This window comes from Saccoglossus kowalevskii, chromosome 11 (genome assembly GCF_978046115.1).
Source record: "Saccoglossus kowalevskii chromosome 11, keSacKowa6.1, whole genome shotgun sequence".
NCBI classification, from domain to species: domain Eukaryota; kingdom Metazoa; phylum Hemichordata; class Enteropneusta; family Harrimaniidae; genus Saccoglossus; species Saccoglossus kowalevskii.
Window position 1 is genome coordinate 1100263 of NC_140651.1, and position 26236 is coordinate 1126498.

General features: G+C 31.2%; 1 protein-coding gene across 1 annotated transcript in view; it reads left to right on the forward strand.

Moving 5' to 3' along the window:
- The window catches only part of LOC102805717 (S-adenosylmethionine decarboxylase proenzyme-like), a 32837-nt gene extending 7104 nt beyond the window's left edge, over positions 1 to 25733 (forward strand). The window contains exons 5-13 of the mRNA XM_085505610.1: positions 9665 to 9692; positions 10177 to 10219; positions 12521 to 12578; positions 16324 to 16404; positions 19288 to 19380; positions 19961 to 20035; positions 21680 to 21760; positions 22016 to 22343; positions 25475 to 25733. Of these exons, the coding sequence (XP_085361736.1) occupies positions 9665 to 9692; positions 10177 to 10219; positions 12521 to 12578; positions 16324 to 16404; positions 19288 to 19380; positions 19961 to 20035; positions 21680 to 21760; positions 22016 to 22153 (597 nt within the window). The 3' untranslated portion in view covers positions 22154 to 22343; positions 25475 to 25733. The remainder of the gene's footprint in view (positions 1 to 9664; positions 9693 to 10176; positions 10220 to 12520; positions 12579 to 16323; positions 16405 to 19287; positions 19381 to 19960; positions 20036 to 21679; positions 21761 to 22015; positions 22344 to 25474) is intronic.
- The last annotated feature ends 503 nt before the right edge of the window (positions 25734 to 26236 follow it).

Below are 26236 nucleotides of genomic sequence, written 5' to 3' on the forward strand. Positions count from 1 at the left end.
ACTATGAACACCTAACACTTATATACACTGTGTAGATGTTATAAGAACTATGAACACCTAACACTTATATACACTGTGTACATGTTATAAGAACTGTGAACACCCAACACTTATATACACTGTGTACATGTTATAAGAACTATGAACACCTAACACTTATATACACTGTGTACATGTTATAAGAACTATGAACACCTAACACTTATATACACTATGTACATGTTATAAGAACTGTGAACACCCAACACTTATATACACTGTGTACATGTTATAAGAACTGTGAACACCCAACACTTATATACACTGTGTACATGTTATAAGAACTATGAATACCTGACACTTATATACACTGTGTACATGTTATAAGAACTATGAACACCTAACACTTATATACACTGTGTACATGTCATAAGAACTATGAACACCTAACACTTATATACACTGTGTACATGTCATAAGAACTATGAATACCTAACACTTATATACACTGTGTACATGTTATAAGAACTATAAATACCTGACACTTATATACACTGTGTACATGTTATAAGAACTATGAACACCTAACACTTATATACACTGTGTACATGTTATAAGAACTATGAATACCTGACACTTATATACACTGTGTACATGTTATAAGAACTATGAACACCTAACACTTATATACACTGTGTACATGTCATAAGAACTATGAACACCTAACACTTATATACACTGTGTACATGTCATAAGAACTATGAACACCTAACACTTATATACACTGTGTACATGTTATAAGAACTATGAATACCTGACACTTATATACACTGTGTACATGTTATAAGAACTATGAACATCTAACACTTATATACACCGGGTACATGTCATAAGAACTATGAACACCTAACACTTATATACACTGTGTACATGTTATAAGAACTATGAACACCCAACACTTATATACACTGTGTACATGTTATAAGAACTGTGAACACCCAACACTTATATACACTGTGTACATGTTATAAGAACTATGAATACCTGACACTTATATACACTGTGTACATGTTATAAGAACTATGAACACCCAACACTTATATACACTGTGTACATGTTATAAGAACTATGAACACCCAACACTTATATACACTGTGTACATGTTATAAGAACTGTGAACACCCAACACTTATATACACTGTGTACATGTTATAAGAACTATGAATACCTGACACTTATATACACTGTGTACATGTTATAAGAACTATGAGCACCCAACACTTGTATACACTGTGTACATGTTATAAGAACTACGAACACCTAACACTTATATACACTGTGTACATGTTATAAGAACTATGAATACCTAACACTTATATACACTGTGTACATGTTATAAGAACTATGAACACCTAACACTTATATACACAGGGTACATGTTATAAGAACTATGAACACCTAACACTTGTATACACCGGGTACATGTTATAAGAACTATGAACACCTAACACTTATATACACTGTGTACATGTTATAAGAACTATGAACACCTAACACTTATATACACAGGGTACATGTTATAAGAACTGTGAACACCTAACACTTATATACACTGTGTACATGTTATAAGAACTATGAACACCTAACACTTATATACACAGGGTACATGTTATAAGAACTATGAACACCTAACACTTATATACACTGTGTACATGTTATAAGAACTATGAACACCTAACACTTATATACACTGTGTACATGTTATAAGAACTATGAACACCTAACACTTATATACACTGTGTACATGTTATAAGAACTATGAACACCTAACACTTATATACACTGTGTAGATGTTATAAGAACTATGAACACCTAACACTTATATACACTGTGTAGATGTTATAAGAACTATGAACACCTAACACTTATATACACTGTGTACATGTTATAAGAACTATGAACACCTAACACTTATATACACTGTGTACATGTTATAAGAACTATGAACACCTAACACTTATATACACTGTGTACATGTTATAAGAACTATGAACACCTAACACTTATATACACTGTGTACATGTTATAAGAACTATGAACACCTAACACTTATATACACAGGGTACATGTTATAAGAACTATGAACACCTAACACTTATATACACTGTGTACATGTTATAAGAACTATGAACACCTAACACTTATATACACCGGGTACATGTTATAAGAACTATGAACACCTAACACTTATATACACCGGGTACATGTTATAAGAACTATGAACACCTAACACTTATATACACTGTGTACATGTTATAAGAACTATGAACACCTAACACTTATATACACTGTGTACATGTTATAAGAACTATGAACACCTAACACTTATATACACTGTGTACATGTTATAAGAACTATGAACACCTAACACTTATATACACAGGGTACATGTTATAAGAACTGTGAACACCTAACACTTATATATACTGTGTACATGTTATAAGAACTGTGAACACCTAACACTTATATACACCGGGTACATGTTATAAGAACTGTGAACACCTAACACTTGTATACACCGGGTACATGTTATAAGAACTATGAACACCTAACACTTATATACACCGGGTACATGTTATAAGAACTATGAACACCTAACACTTATATACACCGGGTACATGTTATAAGAACTATGAACACCTAACACTTATATACACTGTGTAGATGTTATAAGAACTATGAACACCTAACACTTATATACACAGGGTACATGTTATAAGAACTGTGAACACCTAACACTTATATATACTGTGTACATGTTATAAGAACTGTGAACACCTAACACTTATATACACCGGGTACATGTTATAAGAACTGTGAACACCTAACACTTATATACACCGGGTACATGTTATAAGAACTATGAACACCTAACACTTATATACACCGGGTACATGTTATAAGAACTATGAACACCTAACACTTATATACACCGGGTACATGTTATAAGAACTATGAACACCTAACACTTATATACACTGTGTAGATGTTATAAGAACTATGAACACCTAACACTTATATACACTGTGTAGATGTTATAAGAACTATGAACACCTAACACTTATATACACTGTGTACATGTTATAAGAACTATGAACACCTAACACTTATATACACTATGTACATGTTATAAGAACTGTGAACACCTAACACTTATATACACTGTGTACATGTTATAAGAACTATGAACACCTAACACTTATATACACTGTGTACATGTTATAAGAACTATGAACACCTAACACTTATATACACTGTGTACATGTTATAAGAACTATGAACACCCAACACTTATATACACTGTGTACATGTTATAAGAACTATGAATACCTAACACTTATATACACTGTGTACATGTTATAAGAACTATGAACACCTAACACTTATATACACAGGGTACATGTTATAAGAACTATGAACACCTAACACTTATATACACTGTGTACATGTTATAAGAACTATGAACACCTAACACTTATATACACCGGGTACATGTTATAAGAACTATGAACACCTAACACTTATATACACTGTGTACATGTTATAAGAACTATGAACACCTAACACTTATATACACTGTGTACATGTTATAAGAACTATGAACACCTAACACTTATATACACTGTGTACATGTTATAAGAACTATGAACACCTAACACTTATATACACAGGGTACATGTTATAAGAACTATGAACACCTAACACTTATATACACTGGGTACATGTTATAAGAACTATGAACACCCAACACTTGTATACACCGGGTACATGTTATAAGAACTATGAACACCTAACACTTATATACACTGTGTACATGTTATAAGAACTATGAACACCTAACACTTATATACACTGTGTACATGTTATAAGAACTATGAACACCTAACACTTATATACACAGGGTACATGTTATAAGAACTGTGAACACCTAACACTTATATACACTGTGTACATGTTATAAGAACTATGAACACCCAACACTTATATACACTGTGTAGATGTTATAAGAACTATGAACACCTAACACTTATATACACTGTGTAGATGTTATAAGAACTATGAACACCTAACACTTATATACACTGTGTACATGTTATAAGAACTATGAACACCTAACACTTATATACACTATGTACATGTTATAAGAACTGTGAACACCTAACACTTATATACACTGTGTACATGTTATAAGAACTATGAACACCTAACACTTATATACACTGTGTACATGTTATAAGAACTATGAACACCTAACACTTATATACACTGTGTACATGTTATAAGAACTATGAACACCCAACACTTATATACACTGTGTACATGTTATAAGAACTATGAATACCTAACACTTATATACACTGTGTACATGTTATAAGAACTATGAACACCTAACACTTATATACACAGGGTACATGTTATAAGAACTATGAACACCTAACACTTATATACACTGTGTACATGTTATAAGAACTATGAACACCTAACACTTATATACACCGGGTACATGTTATAAGAACTATGAACACCTAACACTTATATACACTGTGTACATGTTATAAGAACTATGAACACCTAACACTTATATACACTGTGTACATGTTATAAGAACTATGAACACCTAACACTTATATACACTGTGTACATGTTATAAGAACTATGAACACCTAACACTTATATACACAGGGTACATGTTATAAGAACTATGAACACCTAACACTTATATACACTGGGTACATGTTATAAGAACTATGAACACCCAACACTTGTATACACCGGGTACATGTTATAAGAACTATGAACACCTAACACTTATATACACTGTGTACATGTTATAAGAACTATGAACACCTAACACTTATATACACTGTGTACATGTTATAAGAACTATGAACACCTAACACTTATATACACAGGGTACATGTTATAAGAACTGTGAACACCTAACACTTATATACACTGTGTACATGTTATAAGAACTATGAACACCCAACACTTATATTCACTGTGTACATGTTATAAGAACTGTGAACACCTAACACTTGTATACACCGGGTACATGTTATAAGAACTATGAACACCCAACACTTATATACACCGGGTACATGTTATAAGAACTATGAACACCCAACACTTATATACACTGTGTACATGTTATAAGAACTATGAACACCTAACACTTATATACACTGTGTACATGTTATAAGAACTATGAACACCTAACACTTATATACACTGTGTACATGTTATAAGAACTATGAACACCTAACACTTATATACACTGTGTACATGTTATAAGAACTATGAACACCTAACACTTATATACCCTGTGTACATGTTATAAGAACTATGAACACCTAACACTTATATACCCTGTGTAGATGTTATAAGAACTATGAACACCTAACACTTATATACACTGTGTAGATGTTATAAGAACTATGAACACCTAACACTTATATACACTGTGTACATGTTATAAGAACTATGAACACCTAACACTTATATACACTGTGTACATGTTATAAGAACTGTGAACACCTAACACTTATATACACTATGTACATGTTATAAGAACTGTGAACACCTAACACTTATATACACTGTGTACATGTTATAAGAACTATGAACACCTAACACTTATATACACTGTGTACATGTTATAAGAACTATGAACACCTAACACTTATATACACTGTGTACATGTTATTAGAACTATGAACACCCAACACTTATATACACTGTGTACATGTTATAAGAACTATGAACACCTAACACTTATATACACTGTGTACATGTTATAAGAACTATGAACACCTAACACTTATATACACCGGGTACATGTTATAAGAACTATGAACACCTAACACTTATATACACCGGGTACATGTTATAAGAACTATGAACACCTAACACTTATATACACTGTGTACATGTTATAAGAACTATGAACACCTAACACTTATATACACTGTGTACATGTTATAAGAACTATGAACACCTAACACTTATATACACTGGGTACATGTTATAAGAACTATGAACACCTAACACTTATATACACTGGGTACATGTTATAAGAACTATGAACACCTAACACTTATATACACCGGGTACATGTTATAAGAACTATGAACACCTAACACTTATATACACAGGGTACATGTTATAAGAACTGTGAACACCTAACACTTATATACACTGTGTACATGTTATAAGAACTATGAACACCCAACACTTATATACACTGTGTACATGTTATAAGAACTATGAATACCTAACACTTGTATACACCGGGTACATGTTATAAGAACTGTGAACACCTAACACTTATATACACCGGGTACATGTTATAAGAACTATGAACACCCAACACTTATATACACTGTGTACATGTTATAAGAACTATGAACACCTAACACTTATATACACTGTGTAGATGTTATAAGAACTATGAACACCTAACACTTATATACACTGTGTACATGTTATAAGAACTATGAACACCTAACACTTATATACACTATGTACATGTTATAAGAACTGTGAACACCTAACACTTATATACACTGTGTACATGTTATAAGAACTATGAACACCTAACACTTATATACACTGTGTACATGTTATAAGAACTATGAACACCTAACACTTATATACACTGTGTACATGTTATAAGAACTATGAACACCCAACACTTATATACACTGTGTACATGTTATAAGAACTATGAATACCTAACACTTATATACACTGTGTACATGTTATAAGAACTATGAACACCTAACACTTATATACACCGGGTACATGTTATAAGAACTATGAACACCTAACACTTATATACACTGTGTACATGTTATAAGAACTATGAACACCTAACACTTATATACACTGTGTACATGTTATAAGAACTATGAACACCTAACACTTATATACACTGTGTACATGTTATAAGAACTATGAACACCTAACACTTATATACACTGTGTACATGTTATAAGAACTATGAACACCTAACACTTATATACACAGGGTACATGTTATAAGAACTGTGAACACCTAACACTTATATACACTGTGTACATGTTATAAGAACTATGAACACCTAACACTTATATACACTGTGTACATGTTATAAGAACTATGAACACCCAACACTTATATACACCGGGTACATGTTATAAGAACTATGAACACCTAACACTTATATACACTGTGTACATGTTATAAGAACTATGAACACCTAACACTTATATACACCGGGTACATGTTATAAGAACTGTGAACACCTAACACTTATATACACCGGGTACATGTTATAAGAACTATGAACACCTAACACTTATATACACCGGGTACATGTTATAAGAACTATGAACACCTAACACTTATATACACTGTGTACATGTTATAAGAACTGTGAACACCTAACACTTATATACACTGTGTACATGTTATAAGAACTATGAACACCTAACACTTATATACACTGTGTACATGTTATAAGAACTATGAACACCTAACACTTATATACACTGTGTACATGTTATAAGAACTATGAACACCCAACACTTATATACACTGTGTACATGTTATAAGAACTATGAACACCTAACACTTATATACACTGTGTACATGTTATAAGAACTATGAACACCTAACACTTATATACACAGGGTACATGTTATAAGAACTATGAACACCTAACACTTATATACACTGTGTACATGTTATAAGAACTATGAACACCTAACACTTATATACACTGTGTACATGTTATAAGAACTATGAACACCTAACACTTGTATACACCGGGTACATGTTATAAGAACTATGAACACCTAACACTTATATACACCGGGTACATGTTATAAGAACTATGAACACCTAACACTTATATACACTGTGTACATGTTATAAGAACTATGAACACCTAACACTTATATACACTGTGTACATGTTATAAGAACTATGAACACCTAACACTTATATACACTGTGTACATGTTATAAGAACTATGAACACCTAACACTTATATACACTGTGTACATGTTATAAGAACTATGAACACCTAACACTTATATACACAGGGTACATGTTATAAGAACTGTGAACACCTAACACTTATATACACTGTGTACATGTTATAAGAACTGTGAACACCTAACACTTATATACACCGGGTACATGTTATAAGAACTGTGAACACCTAACACTTATATACACCGGGTACATGTTATAAGAACTATGAACACCTAACACTTGTATACACTGGGTACATGTTATAAGAACTATGAACACCCAACACTTATATACACTGTGTACATGTTATAAGAACTATGAACACCTAACACTTATATACACTGTGTACATGTTATAAGAACTATGAACACCTAACACTTATATACACTGTGTACATGTTATAAGAACTATGAACACCTAACACTTATATACACAGGGTACATGTTATAAGAACTATGAACACCTAACACTTATATACACTGTGTACATGTTATAAGAACTATGAACACCCAACACTTATATACACTGTGTACATGTTATAAGAACTATGAACACCCAACACTTGTATACACTGTGTACATGTTATAAGAACTATGAACACCCAACACTTATATACACTGTGTACATGTTATAAGAACTATGAACACCCAACACTTGTATACACCGGGTACATGTTATAAGAACTATGAATACCTAACTCTTGTATACACCGGGTACATGTTATAAGAACTGTGAACACCTAACACTTATATACACAGGGTACATGTTATAAGAACTATGAACACCTAACACTTATATACACAGGGTACATGTTATAAGAACTATGAACACCTAACACTTATATACACTGTGTACATGTTATAAGAACTATGAACACCTAACACTTATATACACAGGGTACATGTTATAAGAACTATGAACACCTAACACTTATATACACAGGGTACATGTTATAAGAACTATGAACACCTAACACTTATATACACAGGGTACATGTTATAAGAACTATGAACACCTAACACTTATATACACTGTGTACATGTTATAAGAACTATGAACACCTAACACTTATATACACCGGGTACATGTTATAAGAACTATGAACACCTAACACTTATATACACCGGGTACATGTTATAAGAACTATGAACACCTAACACTTATATACACCGGGTACATGTTATAAGAACTGTGAACACCTAACACTTATATACACCGGGTACATGTTATAAGAACTGTGAACACCTAACACTTATATACACCGGGTACATGTCATAAGAACTGTGAACACCTAACACTTATATACACTGTGTACATGTTATAAGAACGGTGAACACCTAACACTCGTATAGCTGGGTGTATTTTACAAGTACTACATTAACACATCGCCATCAGAAAGCCATCATTTATTTTCAAGCTGTTGAAGTTAGTATGATACATGAATAAACATACAATTACAATGCATTATTACTCCATCACACATTTACATTTTAGATCATGTTGTAATATACTACATGTACTATATTGTGTAAACTTTTGAAGTTAGTGATTTTGAACCTTTTATATAAAACTATTCAGCAATATTAATTCAATAATTCATTTTTAGGTCAAAGTTTTGGATCGTTATTTTCCAAGTAAGTTCCAATTCTACTTTCTACTATTCTGTGAGAAAAAAAGCTACCATATTTGTTTTATTAGTAGTGCATCAAAAAAATTCATATTTAAATGATCATCATCAAGCATATAATAAATATGCTTCTAATTCTTGACCTACCCCCGGTAACCCATATCTGTAAAATAATATTCCCACTATTAGAAATGCTATATGAAAATATCATAAATATTTAGTAATTTTTAACTTGTTTGAATGCTGTTGATCATTTGACCTACAATAAGATTTGTTTTCTGATAAGCACTGGTGTTCTAAATTATTGTATTTGTTCACAGTAATTTTGGAACAAGGCTGAATATTTCTCTGAATTCCTTCCATTATATGTTGCATAATATTGCACCAATAAGTACCATCTCAAAGTGCAGATTTGATATTTTGAACAAAATATGTAAATGAACTAGGAATGAACTTTTAAGCCAAATAACTCATGCTAATTATCTCAACAGATGGTGCAGCATATGTGTTGGGCCGGATGAATGGTGATTGCTGGTAAGTAATGTTAGTTTCTTTCAAGCTGGCATATAAATCGTTAAATCACGCAAATTAGGCATTTATTTAATTCGGGAATATGGTAAATTTGTCAAATGTTCTATAAATGTTCTTTAAAATCAATGTAATGTCATCGTACCTCACTTGGTTTTAATTTTAATGAATTTAAAATCTGGTGATTAGATCCTAAATAAGTTTAAATAATGTAAAAATTATTGGTTCAGAAATTAATTGTGGACAGCAAAGTTAAATTGTATAAAATTAAAGAGAAAAATAACTACTGATATCTCAAAAACTGCTAATCTAATCTAGGTATATAGCTGTATAGAGATAATGCTAGATCTGATGGTTTTCATGGAAATCCACTAAATCTAAATCTGGAAATGTATTTGTTGAGTTACTGTGGTCGGTGTGGTCATCAAGTCTTTATATATTTGTTCAACATATTCTTGTCTGTGGTGAGTGCAGTAATTTGCATATGGCAAGATATGTAGTTGATTGCTGTATGCAAGGCACACAATGAGTATCATTGCTGGATACATGTATGTGTGTTCTACCAATATCTCAAGAACCAATCATTAGATTTTAATGAGGTTTCCATGGAAATCTGTGCATGTTACTAATATAATAGTATTACTACCCTACTCCCAAATGAAATGCCATTTTATTGGCAAAATTCATTGAGTAACAGGGAACTTGCTGGTCAGCATACATTGCCGGTAATGTATATAAGGCATTTTCTTATTCAATTGTCTTGTCTTTGACTAAATTTCCACTCATGTACTTGTTCATTGAGGAAGAGTGGACCGTAAAAAACACATTATCAAGTTTATCTTATAAGGTTGAGTTAGATAAGAAATGTCTTTTCTAGCATAGCTGGTTGCTGCGATTGACTACTTAAAGTCAGTTGAAGTGCCGACAACTATTGCCACGGAACTCTCAATGATCTCTATGTCTATGTTTTCCAAGTTTGTCAATTTGAGTTTGATGTCTGGCTTGTCTTTTAGTTATTTGTCAGGTTACTGGGTATGTAAATATAGTGATGTATTCCATCGATCAACTAAGTAAACAAAAAAGACTCAAAATTATAATAAAAAAAGAAAATATTTTAACATTCTAAACTAAATGATAGTCGTGTGCAAGGGAATTGACATCCTGTTGAAGTGGGTGAGTGCATCAAGTCGATTGCGAGGAAAATACAGCAAAACAGCACAGTGTTATTTGAGTTAGCGTGATTGTTATAATTATAACATCACATTAAATATTTCTTGGTCGCTAAATAATGACAGCCCATTCATTATAAAGATCAAATTGCAAGATAAAATCATAGAAGTCGTCATTCACCACAAATCTCCAAACAATTCAGAAACTTTTATACAGTGAAATTAAAAACAATTACCGACATGCAAGTGTTAGGTAATTTCCTGTTTGACTGATGTTACGGTTTTCATGTCACATCATTGCTACCACTTACATAACATACATACATGGCCTCAACAAAACATTATTCAGAATCCCAAAACATTTGAAACTCTTATCCAATGTTTCTCTCTCTTCTGAAAGCACCCACAGTGAACATGGGTTGGTCCAGAATCTGGTTCTTTAAAAAGTGTTAGTACTAGCTAAGTTTAATTTTTCGACACTTGTCTTTCAATCTTTGTTATAAATGAGAACTGTTGTTCAGCGAGAGAATGTCCATCCCAACTTTTTCTCATTGAATTTACAGCTTTGGATCGTTTTGAAACACATAAATTCTCACAGTATTACTATACATATTGTTGCATCTGCCAAAAATGCAATGTTTCAAAAAATATTATATATTGTTAATAGTATAGTGCATAAGTATAGCTTCCTCTCATATTTTGGCATTTAGTGACGCACTTTTACTTCGGCTAAAGTTGGAAATAGTCAACTGTTTCAGGATAGGTTGGCATGGCAACAACTCATGTTGAACTGGAAATTAATTGCGCAATTTTATTTTTGCGAACCTATTGCAAATGGTCATTGGGTGATATTTAAACCCTGTTTTTATGCTGGTGTCGTGAATAATATGTAATAGTTACAATGTTGGTGATACTCCTCTTCTAAGAGGATTTGAAACCATTTTTAAGTTACACTGGCATAATATGTTCATATAATTTGGGGAGGTTGATAAAGGGACACTAAGAAGAGATATGATCACGCTACATCAAATAAAATCTGTTCTCATTGTTTTACAAGTACCTGCAAAATGATTTGGAAAGGTTGTTGTTTCTCAATAATGTTAAAAACTGATAAATTGCTACTTTTGACTCTTTCTAGGTATTTGTATACATTGGATGTCGTCAGAAGCGTTGTAATACCAGACCAGACTTTAGAAGTATCCTTTGTTGCGACAATTATGACTTGGTTTAAATAAGTGTACATGTGTCCATTATCAAAATGCAAAACATCAAATTCTCAGAAACCTAGTGAAATTAGGTTAGGCTAGGTTTTGTTTTAGCGACTACTTGATCTTGACATTTAATTTTTAGCTCCACTGTCGACTTTGTCGAGCGGAGCTTATCATATGAGTGATTGTCCGTCGTCGTCGTCCGTGTCAATGTTTTACTTTTTCGACTTCTTCTTGAAAACTACAAGCCTAAATGCTTTGATACTTGGTGTATATGTACCTTGGGTAGACCTCTCTTAGGTTTGTTCATTTCATGTTGATATCTTCAATTCTCTAATTTTGGTGAATATTTTTGTCATTTTTTGGTAAAAAGTGATATTTTCGACTTCTTGTTAAAAACCGCAAGGGCAAATGCTTTGATATTACATATATAGGTACTACATGTGGACCTCTCTCAGATTTGTTCATTTTGTAATGATATCTTTAATTCTCTAATTTTGGTGAATATTTTTGTCATTTTTGGTAAAAAGTGATATTTTCGACTTCTTGTTGAAAACCGCAAGTCCAATTGCTTTGATATTACATATATAGGTACTACATGTGGACCTCTCTCAGATTTGTTCATTTCATAATGATATCTTTAATTCTCTAATTTTGGTGAATATTTTTGTCATTTTTGGTAAAAAGTGATATTTTCGACTTCTTGTTGAAAACCGCAAGTCCAATTGCTTTGATATTACATATATAGGTACTACATGTGGACCTCTCTCAGATTTGTTCATTTCATAATGATATCTTCAATTCTCTAATTTTGGTAAATATTTTTGTAATTTTTGATAAAAAGTGATATTTTCAACTTCTTGTTAAAAACTGCAAGTCCAATTGCTTTGATATTACATATATAGGTACTACCGGTATGTGTGGACCTCTCTCAGATTTGTTCATTTTGTAATGATATCTTTAATTCTCTAATTTTAGTGAATATTTTTTTAATTTTTGGTAAAAAGTAATATTTTCGACTTCTTGTTAAAAACTTCAAGTCCAATTGCTTTGATATTACATATATAGGTACTACATGTGGACCTCTCTCAGATTTGTTCATTTCATAATGATATCTTCAATTCTCTAATTTTGGTATATATTTTTGTAATTTTTGATAAAAAGTGATATTTTCAACTTCTTGTTAAAAACCGCAAGTCCAATTGCTTTGATATTACATATATAGGTACTACCGGTATGTGTGGACCTCTCTCAGATTTGTTCATTTTGTAATGATATCTTTAATTCTCTAATTTTAGTGAATATTTTTTTAATTTTTGGTAAAAAGTAATATTTTCGACTTCTTGTTAAAAACTTCAAGTCCAATTGCTTTGATATTACATATATAGGTACTACATGTGGACCTCTCTCAGATTTGTTCATTTTGTAATGATATCTTTAATTCTCTAATTTTGGTGAATATTTTTGTCATTTTTGGTAAAAAGTGATATTTTCGACTTCTTGTTGAAAACCGCAAGTCCAATTGCTTTGATATTACATATATAGGTACTACATGTGGACCTCTCTCAGATTTGTTCATTTCATAATGATATCTTTAATTCTCTAATTTTGGTGAATATTTTTGTCATTTTTGGTAAAAAGTGATATTTTCGACTTCTTGTTGAAAACCGCAAGTCCAATTGCTTTGATATTACATAAAGGTGTATATATAATAATAATAATAATAATCTTTATTGTAATCGTATCCTTATTAGGATCTTGACAAAAGTGTACAATAAAGTATAGAGAAGAAAAAAAAAAAAGAAGAAAAATAAAAAAATAACATTAAACACATTAAATAAAATTAAAATACATGTAACTATTTAGATTTTGAGGCAGATGACATACTGTTTTTTTTAATATTTTCTTCTCTCAGATTGAAACAGTTGTAAATATATTTAGACAGTTCTATTATAATTGACTCATCATCACTAGTCATTATGGCTATCATTTTTTCTTCATTTGATGTAATATTATTAAGATGTTTTGTCATGGTAATTAGGGGTTCTCTCACATTTGTGTAGAGTTTACATTTGAGCAGGAAGTGTTCTTCATCCTCTATTTCATTTTCATCACAGACTGGACATTTTCTGTCACTTATTTCTACATTACTGTATCTTCCCATTTCAATCTGCAAAACATGTGCACTTAGTCTAAATTTTGATAATGAAGATCGATGATGCGGGTTTTTTATTATGTCTAAGTATTTTTCAAATGTAAAGTCCTTTTTTAGCTGCCTATAGGTACGAAGTTTATTTTTGTGGTTGATGCCTTTATTATCGTTGTTTAGAGTGTTCCTGGCATGTACTTTAAATTTGGTTATTAGTTTGTCAGTTATTTGTTCAATAAAGTTATCTTCTATGTTTTTATCACTCCATGCACTTTCCATGCTTGTATACTCTAGGCAATTTTTTATGCTGGATACCCAGTTTTGAGTGCCAGAATTGTCTAGAGCGATGCCAAGCTTGTACGCATCATATATTAGTGTATTATCAGGCATTTTTTTTAATTCTAAGCCAATATTTTAACATTTGTTTGATGCCAGTGATAATTAATGGGTATCTCCCTAATTCAATTAAGCATGCAATGTTTGTTGCTCTACTATTGACCTTGAGTAGGAATTTGCAATATTTAATGTGCATTTTTTCCATGGGTGACATTAGATTCTTAAAGTATTTTTTATTATTCACAATGTCACCCGCCCAAATTTCACAACAGTATAAAAGAATTGGTTTGATCATTGAGTCAAACATTTTTAAGTATATTTTAATTGGGATTAATGTTTCTGAATATAGTAGCTGTTTAATATATATGTACTACATGTGGACCTCTCTCAGATTTGTTCATTTCATAATGATATCTTCAATTCTCTAATTTTGGTAAATATTTTTGTAATTTTTGATAAAAAGTGATATTTTCAACTTCTTGTTAAAAACCGCAAGTCCAATTGCTTTGATATTACATATATAGGTACTACCGGTATGTGTGGACCTCTCTCAGATTTGTTCATTTTGTAATGATATCTTTAATTCTCTAATTTTGGTGAATATTTTTGTAATTTTTTGTATAAAGTGATATTTTCGACTTCTTGTTGAAAACCGCAAGTCCAATTGCTTTGATATTACATATATAGGTACTACATGTGGACCTCTCTCAGATTTGTTCATTTTGTAGTGATATCTTTAATTTTCTAATTTTGGTGAATATTTTTGTCATTTTTGGTAAAAAGTAATATTTTCGACTTCTTGTTAAAAACTTCAAGTCCAATTGCTTTGATATTACATATGTATTCATGTGAAATTTTTACTCAGTTATATTCCTGACAAGTAGACCCTTGTCATTGTTAGATAACTATAGGATTGTTGTGCAAACCATTATCAAAAAAGCAAATAAATCTAATTTTATTTCAAACCAATTTTATACATATAGGTACTACATGTGGACCTCTCTCAGATTTGTTCATTTTCTAATGATATCTTCTGTTCTTTAATTGCCATGTGCATTGCTAACAGCGGAGCTATCTCAGCCGACAGGCTGCTTGTTTAATTAACAGAATAAATTAAAAATTATTTGATATAAATTTTAAAAATTGTATGAAGGTGCATTACATGAAATAATTTGTGTGTGTGTGTGTGTGGGGGGGGGGGGGTTAAACATTTGACTTTGTTGCTATCATTACTTAACAAATGTTCAGTTACTGATGAGTGATTTAGATCCTGATGTCATGTCTCGTTTTTACAAGACTGGAGATAAAACTTCTCAAGAAGTTGAAAGGGTAAGTGTTTTTGTTTTTTTGGCATAATGATTTGAAACAGTGGTTTTTTGATGAACTCTTCTTTGTGCTGTCAATTTAACTTGTTCAGGTCAGTGGAGCCAATTATTTTTTATACTTTAATATTCCAAGCATCTTTAGCTCCGCTGTTGACTTTGTCGAGCGGAGCTTATCATATGAGTAATTGTCCGTCGGTGTGATATTTTCGACTTCTTGTTAAAAACCGCAAGTTTGATTGCTTTGATGCTATACATATATAGGTACTACATGTGGACCTCTCTCAGATTTGTTCATTTTGTAATGATATCTTTAATTCTCTAATTTTGGTGAATATTTTTTTAATTTTCGGTAAAAAGTGATATTTTAGACTTCTTGATAAAAACCGCAATCCAATTGCTTTGATATTACATCTATAGGTACTACATGTGGACTTCTCTCAGATTTGTTCATTTTGTAATGATATCTTTAATTCTCTAATTTTAATGTATATTTTTGTAATTTTTGGTAAAAAGTGATATTTTCGACTTCTTGTTGAAAACCGCAAGTCCAATTGCTTTGATATTACATATATAGGTACTACATGTGGACCTATCTTTAATTCTCTAATTTTGGTGAATATTTTTGTTATTTTTGGTGAAAAGTCATATTTTTGAATCCTTATTAAAAACAGCAAGTCCGATTGCTTTGATACTATACATATTGTGTATTTTCTAATGATATCTTCAGTTCTTTAATTGAACAGCGGAGCTATCTCAGTCGACAGGCTGCTTGTTATAATATTTGAACTAAAATGTCATAATCCTAAAATACTACCAGGAATTGTATTCTTTGTTCTATTAGTAGCACATATGCTTAGTGAATTACAGTATTTCTATTTTGGGTTTATAATCTATTAGGGATAATAGAGCATACAGTATTTGAATATTTCCTGTAATTTCAGATGTCAACAAAAACGTGTGTAATATAATAAAGCCATATATATTTCAAATTCTACCAACCTCAACTTTTCCATACACCCATGCATGTCCAGTGGCAATTTTTCAAGGGTTGTGAAAAGACCATGGTTTGAATTAGCTTCAAAATCAGTAATTACATGTATATTACCAATGCATCCCAAAAACTGTAAATGTAATTATGTCTCCAAAAATAACTGCAATAGGTTAAACTAATGTGATCTTTTTTGCATTTAATAAATCTGTATGGTAAATTACTGCAATTGATATTTTTATTCCTCGTTCTGACATGGTCAGAAAACAGGAACTTATTGATTGACCTCTGTGCGTGCGTTTGCGTGTTTGTGCATGTGTGCATTCTAACTTCGCACATACATCATACATAATATTATGCATGTGCACAGCAATTTGTTTCAAGATCTGATTCAAGATCATTTTTGTACTGAAATTGAGCATTTCTGGCATTCCAAAACCGGATCTGAGCTGTTTACAGATGAATTTTGTTCAAACTTTGTACACGCAATTGACATTATAGGTCCTTGATGCACGCATGGATTTGAAATGGGCAACTGGTGGCATGACATGCTTTGACTGATTATGATCAAATTTTATATATTTATTATACATTATGTAAATGATATACAGATATTTTGGTTTGACCATCCAGCTCAAAATGATCAACTGGTGCCATTTTGTTTTAATTATTGCTGTTCCAGAACAATATCTCTCAATATGGACAAGTACTTGTTTGATGATCAGATACAAGATGACTGAATGTCAACCATTTTATTGTTAAAAAATCATCATAATCAAGCATCATCTTCTGGATCCATATCTCTGACATGTTTATGTTCCAACTATATTACTATAAAAAAAACTATATATCTTAAATTTGATAACTAACAGGGAATGTGCCATGCATGGCTTGTTCACTAATGCTATAGTTTCTTGATAATGGAAATAATGGCAACTGTGGTGAACCAAGAACATTTGAGCAAATCTGAGCAAAAATGATATTTTTTTCCGGTGTTTAATAGCTGTTATTACTATAATATCGTAACCATGCTGCTAATAGCTGTTACTATAGTAACCATGCTGCTAATAGCTGTTACTATAGCACCCATCTTGTTTTGTACTACCACCATGTGTTACATTCCTACTAATCAACTTTTGTTGTTTATTACCATTACATTTTTTAATAACCTGTTTCAATAATTTTCACTTTCAATAAAATAACTATTTTAGAAAATAACTCTTTTACATGTAGTTCATAATTAATAACTATTTTAGTTCATAATTACATTTAATGTATTTACTCCTTTATTAGTAGTGCATGCATTAAAGGTATTTATGGTCAGAATATTTTAAATGATCTAGTTTGCAACTATTAGTTTATTTGGAAGATGCATTTCTTTTATTGGAAGATGCATTTCTTTTATTGGGAGATGCATTTCTTTTATTGGGTGATGCATTTCTTTTATTAGTAGATGCATTTCTTTATTGGGAGATGCATTTTTTGTATTGGGAGATGCATTTCTTTTATTGGGAGATGCATTTCTTTTATAGGGTGATGCATTTCTTTTATTGGGTGATGCATTTCTTTTATTGGGTGATGCATTTCTTTTATTGGGTGATGCATTTCTTTTATTGGGTGATGCATTTCTTTTATTGGGTGATGCATTTCTTTTATAGGGAGATGCATTTTTTTTATTGGGAGATGCATTTCTTTTATAGGGTGATGCATTTCTTTTATTGGGTGATGCATTTCTTTTATTGGGTGATGCATTTCTTTTATTGGGAGATGCATTTCTTTTATTGGGAGATGCATAATAATAGAACAAATATGGTGTGGATTAATTCCACAAAAAATAATAATATTTTGTGAACATATTCATTAACAACATTAAATGTGAAACATATTTATCTTTTGTAGTCATGTGGTATTTTGGATTTGTTTCCTGAGATATCGATTGATTCCACTCTATTTGATCCATGTGGCTACTCTATGAATGGACTAATGTCTGATGTGAGTATTAATTTGTCATATTGCATGTATGGGTTTGTCACATTTTTTTTTATACCATATATCATGTGTAATAAAGCAGTATAATATGTTTTTATCCCAATGCTCTGTTATACAAATCTCAGTTATCTGATTGATCAAAGCAAGCAATCTCAATAACAGTTAAAATCTGTTGACAAAGTCTAGTAAGAGCTACAAAGACTACTTTTGTAGCTTGTTGCTACAAAGTAAACTTAATTACTTGAAAATTCATGTATCAGAATAAAGAGGGAGACACACACACAAGTTGACGGGTTGTGGGGTTAGCAGTGAAGTGCCACTTTTTATTGCGTATCACGTGATCAGCTCATGACAACATACATGACGTAAGAATTACTAGAATTAAGTCAGCGAGTCACCTGTCAAGAACCACAGTGAATTGTTCATTGCTAGAATTAAGTCAGAGTGTCACTGTTGTTCATTTACATACCATTTACATTTATGTGTAGTTTACACAATGTACATTGTTGTTCATAAAGTTACTGACATACATGTCCCATAGGCTTACATTGTTATTAATTATTCACTTTTTTCGTTTCTCCAGAGTGGATATGTCACCATTCATGTAACTCCGGAATCAAAGTTTTCATATGTCAGTTTTGAAAGTAACATTGCACAGGTATGTATAAATATGATTCATAAAAGTCACACATGCCAATATATAACCTCTAAAGGTAATAAAAAAACAGTATTTTGGAATTTAAGAGCTGGATAGCTGTGAGCCCCATGTGATGGTGCATAACTTTGTTATCTTCACTGCAAGTTCATGATTTAAAACTTGCTATGCACCAACAATATATATGCTATTGTATCCATAGTTGTACAATATATATGCTATTGTATCCATAGTTGTACAATATATATGCTATTGTATCCATAGTTGTACAATATATATGCTATTGTATCTATAGTTGTAAAATATATATGCTATTGTATCCATAGTTGTAAAATATATATGCTATTGTATCTATAGTTGTACAATATATATGCTATTGTATCCATAGTTGTACAATATATATGCTATTGTATCCATAGTTGTACAATATATATGCTATTGTATCCATAGTTGTACAATATATATGCTATTGTATCCATAGATGTACAATATATATGCTATTGTATCCATAGTTATACAATATACATGCTATTGTATCCATTGTTGTACAATATATATGCTATTGTATCCATAGTTGTACATTATATATGCTATTGTATCCATAGATGTACAATATATATGCTATTGTATCCATAGTTGTACAATATATATGCTATTGTATCCATAGTTGTAAAATATATATGCTATTGTATCTATAGTTGTGCAATATATATGCTATTCGCCTATTGTATCCATAGTTGTACAATATATATGCTATTGTATCCATAGTTGTACAATATATATGCCAAAATGGCTGCTATCCACTAAAAAATACAACCATGATTTTCTTGAAAATTAACCTGGTGACCCCCATTTTTTTTTAAAGTCAGTATTCTTATATTGCCTAGAAGTACAATATATTAAAAAATGAATAAAATTCACTATGTTCAATTACATACCATAGACTTTCGGTCAGTCAAAATGACTATTTTGAACTGTAGGAATTAATCAGCGATTCTGCCAATGACGGAGAGATAGAATAATAGGTCAGGGGAAGCCCCATGACCCCAAGATTCTTTTCCTTTACGTCACAAACCACGTGACAGAGACCATATGGCGGCGCCATTATGGCTGGATTTTCACTCTCCTTTCTTCTCTGCATCGACGGGATGAAGTTTAGCGGCTCTGCTTGCATAGCCTGCCTTTTCCTGTCTGGGTTTCTAGCTTGGATTCTTGCCACAGTGCTTGTAGCTGGTAAGATAAGTCTTTGGGTCATGGTGCTTCCCCTGACCTAGATTCTATCTCTCCATCATTGGCAGAATCGCTGATTAATGCCTACAGTTCAAATTAGTCATTTTGACTGACTGGAGTCTATCGTGGGTATGAACTATGTGAATAGGCGGGTTCGGAGAACCCTCTGCCTAATTCTGGGTTTTTGAAATCATGACTAGGCGTCTACCTTAAAGCTAACAATTCGTAATGTGGAAATGATACAATAACACATGTCTGATAAATATGTGACTTTTGTGCAATATACATGTGATGCTAATGTGGAAATATGTACTCTACCAACATAACAACCAGTCTAGGTTTTATCCAATATTCAATAGCTAGCCTATCAATGGACAAGGTTGTAATAGTTATGCTATGTTTATTTCTTCCTTTCAGGCCAACTACAGTGAATTGGTTACAAAGATCCTGAAAATCTTTAATCCTAAAAAGTTTGTAATGACTTTGTTTGCAAATACAGTAAGTCATGGTTACTCCTTCAAATACGAGTTCTGACATTCCCATTGGTCTCTGTGACACAAAGCTTATGCAATAGCTATACAGTATGCTGGATTACTGAAATATGAATTATATTCACCATTGTCACACTTCGAATATATCTGTAATCACATGCACTACTAGTAGTGTAACTCTGGTATTCATGTCAATAATGTTATAATATGTTTAAAGTAAAAAAAAACAAAACAATTTAGCATGGTTTATTTTTCCCCACAGAGTGCTATTTGTGGCTCATCATTTAAGGCTTTCCATGGTAACCAATTCCCAGGTTACAAGATGCAAGATCGTCAGTTTTCGCAGTTCAAGAACTATGATTTGACCTTTGGGCACTACCTGAAGTCTGGCTATAGCTGACAGAGTTTCAAATCGCCTATTATACAGTTGAAGTACTGGCTATTAGTTTATCAGTTTCTCTCCTCTACTTTATTTCCATGGCAACAGACACTGTTTTGGAACTTTGCACAGACCAATGATGCTGTTAGCTGATAGAATTGGCAAGTTCTATTATGGCTAATCAAGAGTTTTCACCATTTCTGCTTGTTGTGTAAGTTACTGTTTCTATAAACCTGCTCATCTTCAGGTTTTCCAGTTCAGATTTTACACAAAAAGTGCATTTATAGTATTTTTTTTACTGGTAATACAATGTAATGTAAAGTACTTTATTTTCATTTGTAATTTAATTTCGCTAAAGAAATGAATCGGTAAAAATAAAAAAAAAACAGTGAAAATACTCTTTTTCAGTGTTAATAAACTACATACACAACAGATAAAGTGCCTTTTCAGCGAAAAAAAATTCTAGCTAAAATAAATGATTTTACAATACTAAATACAAACAAATATTTGAAATGTTTTACTAGTAATTGTTTTTCATATCATATATTCTAATTTTAGCCAGTTAATCTTACTTTAAAACTGCATTATTTAGATAACCATGGAAACATAGCAAATGCACTTAAAAAATCATTGAAGTTTAAAACCAGGAAATATTGCTGGGTCATAAGTCTTTCTTATACTGTGTGATAATTTGTATTTATGGTACTTACTACTTCCTGTTTAGTCCAAAAACAGGAATTTATTGATTGACCTCTGTGTGTCTGCATCTCCACCTGTATCTTGGACATGCCTGGGTTGATTAAAATCAAACTGCACACATACATCAGTATATTTCCATTGGTTTCACAACCTAATTCAAGAATGCCCAGAATTCAGCAAAATCACATATATCTGCCATTCCAAAACAGAATCTTGGTCGTGTATTGATGGTTTCATTCAAACTTGATACAATATAATGAGACCTTGATGCACATTGTTTTTTTTTCACACATCAGATACAAAATGGCTGACTGGTTGCCATTTCATTTTAAGTGCTTTTTCAAAGCCACAAGTCTGACATGTCTTGACCAATCATGTTCAAACTTTATGTATTCATTCTGTCACACACATGCATTCATTCACAATCCAATTCAAGATGGCCAAATGGCGACCATTTTAATCTCAAAAATTATCAAAATCATTCATTTCTGCCATTCTGGACCTATATCTTCATCATATACGGACAGCTATTGTGGCCGAATGAGAGAAATGTTATAGGTAGAACTTCAAACAGCAAGTTATACATGTAAAATTCAGATGACCATTTGTAAGTGATGTTTCTTTTGTTCTAAATTAGTGTTAAACCATCAAAAAAGACAAATCAAATGCAAATGACATTTGGAGAACTTTAATTAACAGTTTGTGATCGAACAGAATTTTAGTAGCCAATAAATAACAAAAAGCAGCCGAATTTGGTCTAATTTTGTAGTTTTTACTGTTACCAGGCACTTCTACATCTGTATCTATTCTTGAATTTATTTATCAAGGCAACATAGGTTTTTATTTCATTATACAATGTAATAACTGGTATTATATTATGGCATTAAGGCAACATAGGTTTTTATTTCATTATACAATGTAATAACTTTTATTACATTAAGGCAACATAGGTTTTCATTTTGTTATACAATGTAATAACTTTTATTACATTATGGCATTAAGGGGACTTAGGTTTTCATGTTGTTATACAATGTAATAACTTTTATTACATTATGGCATTAAGGGGACTTAGGTTTTTAATTTGTTATACAATGTAACAACTTTTATTACATTATGGCATTAAGGGGACTTAGGTTTTTATTTCATTATACAATGTAATAACTTTTATTACATTAACGCAACATAGGTTTTCATTTTGTTATACAATGTAATAACTTTTATTACATTATGACATTAAGGGGACTTAGGTTTTTATTTCATTATACAATGTAATAACTTTTATTACATTATGGCATTAAGGGGACTTAGGTTTTTAATTTGTTATACAATGTAATAACTTTTATTACATTGTGGCATTAAGGGGACTTAGGTTTTTATTTCATTATACAATGTAATAACTTTTATTACATTAAGGCAACATAGGTTTTCATTTTGTTATACAATGTAATAACTTTTATTACATTATGGCATTAAGGGGACTTAGGTTTTTATTTTGTTATACAATGTAATAACTTTTATTACATTATGGCATTAAGGGGACTTAGGTTTTTATTTCATTATACAATGTAATAACTTTTATTACATTAAGGCAACATAGGTTTTCATTTTGTTATACAATGTAATAACTTTTGTTACATTATGGCATTAAGGCGACATAGGTTTTTAATTTGTTATACAATGTAACAACTTTTATTACATTAAGGCAACATAGGTTTTTATTTTGTTATAAAATGTAACAACTTTTATTACATTATGGCATTAAGGGGATTTAGGTTTTTATTTTGTTATACAATGTAATAACTTTTATTACATTAAGGCAACATAGGTTTTCATTTTGTTATAAAATGTAACAACTTTTATTATATTATAGCATTAAGGCAACATAGGTTTTTATTTTGTTATACAATGTAATAACTTTTATTGCATTATGTCATTAATGCGACATAGGTTTTTATTTTGTTATACAATGTAATAACTTGTATTACATTATGGCATTAAGGCAACATAGGTTTTTATTTTGTTATACAATGTAACAACTTTTATTATATTATAGTATTAAGGCAACATAGGTTTTTATTTTGTTATACAATGTAACAACTTTTATTGCATTATGTCATTAATGCAACATAGGTTTTTATTTTGTTATACAATGGTATTACAATGTTATTACATTGTATAACTAATCGAAAACCTAAGTCGTCCTAATGTGATAAAATTTATTACATTATGGCAGTAAGGCCAGTTAGGTTTTTATTTTGTTCTACAATGTAATAAAATTTATTACACTATTTCATTAATGCAAGTTAGGTTTTTATTTTGCCATTATACATATTTATAATAAGTGTTATACATTTTGGTAATGTACCATATTGGTAAACAATTAGACATTAAGTATACTAAAATTGCAAATGAAATGAGGCTGGCTTTATCATTCTTCCATTGTACAAATACTCTTGTAAAAATGATTGCTATCTACAGAAACAATGTGTCACTTTCAAATACTTTATCTAGTTGCTGATAAAAAAAATTGTGGCATAAATGTATTAAGCAATATTTTGAGTGCAAATAGTTTCACATTTTCAGATGGAAATGTATGAGATTGGAATGTGAGTTTCTAAAATTATTTTCTTTAATTTGTTGCAGAAATGATAAATTCGGATTTGTGAAGGAATACTATTGCCATGGAAACATTTTAATAATACTTAATTTTTTGGAAGTCAAAGCTATATTCACCATTATACTTATTTTGTTGTCTTTGCCAGTGCTTTTCAACGATGTCATTGAAAGCCAATAATTTAATAAATGTGAACAAATAAAGTTGCTCAATTTATGTATGCTTGGAAGGACATTCAGAAGATCTATTTATGTCATGATATTCTTGAAATAAATACATAGCATGCAAGTTTCTACTGTCATTTTTACAAACTCTGTACCCCAAGCCTGGCACTTGTGTTAAACTGGAATATATATGCTGTTCCCTTTTGATTTAGTACATAGATGGTCTGAGATAATGCTCGCACCTGATTAGTTTTGGATAAAAATATGTGCATGTTACTTACCTAATTTGCATAATAATTAGTCAATTTTAGGCTTTTCTCGCTGATATCTATATATATTAATCATCACATTTCCATGAAAATTGTACATAGATTATCTAGGACAATGCACAAACATGCTCGGTGTTGGATAATAATTCATAATTTGTTTGGCTATTCAATCTATGTCTCCAGTTCTAATCACATTTCATTGAAATTTGGTTCAAAGATTTCTAATTTGTCTTTTATATCTAAAGTCCTTGAACGTGTCGTTGCATCCAGAGTGAAACAACATTTAGAGAATTATTCGTTGTATGAAGAGTTTCAATCAGCGTATGGGACCGCACATAGCACTGAAACGGCTCTTTTG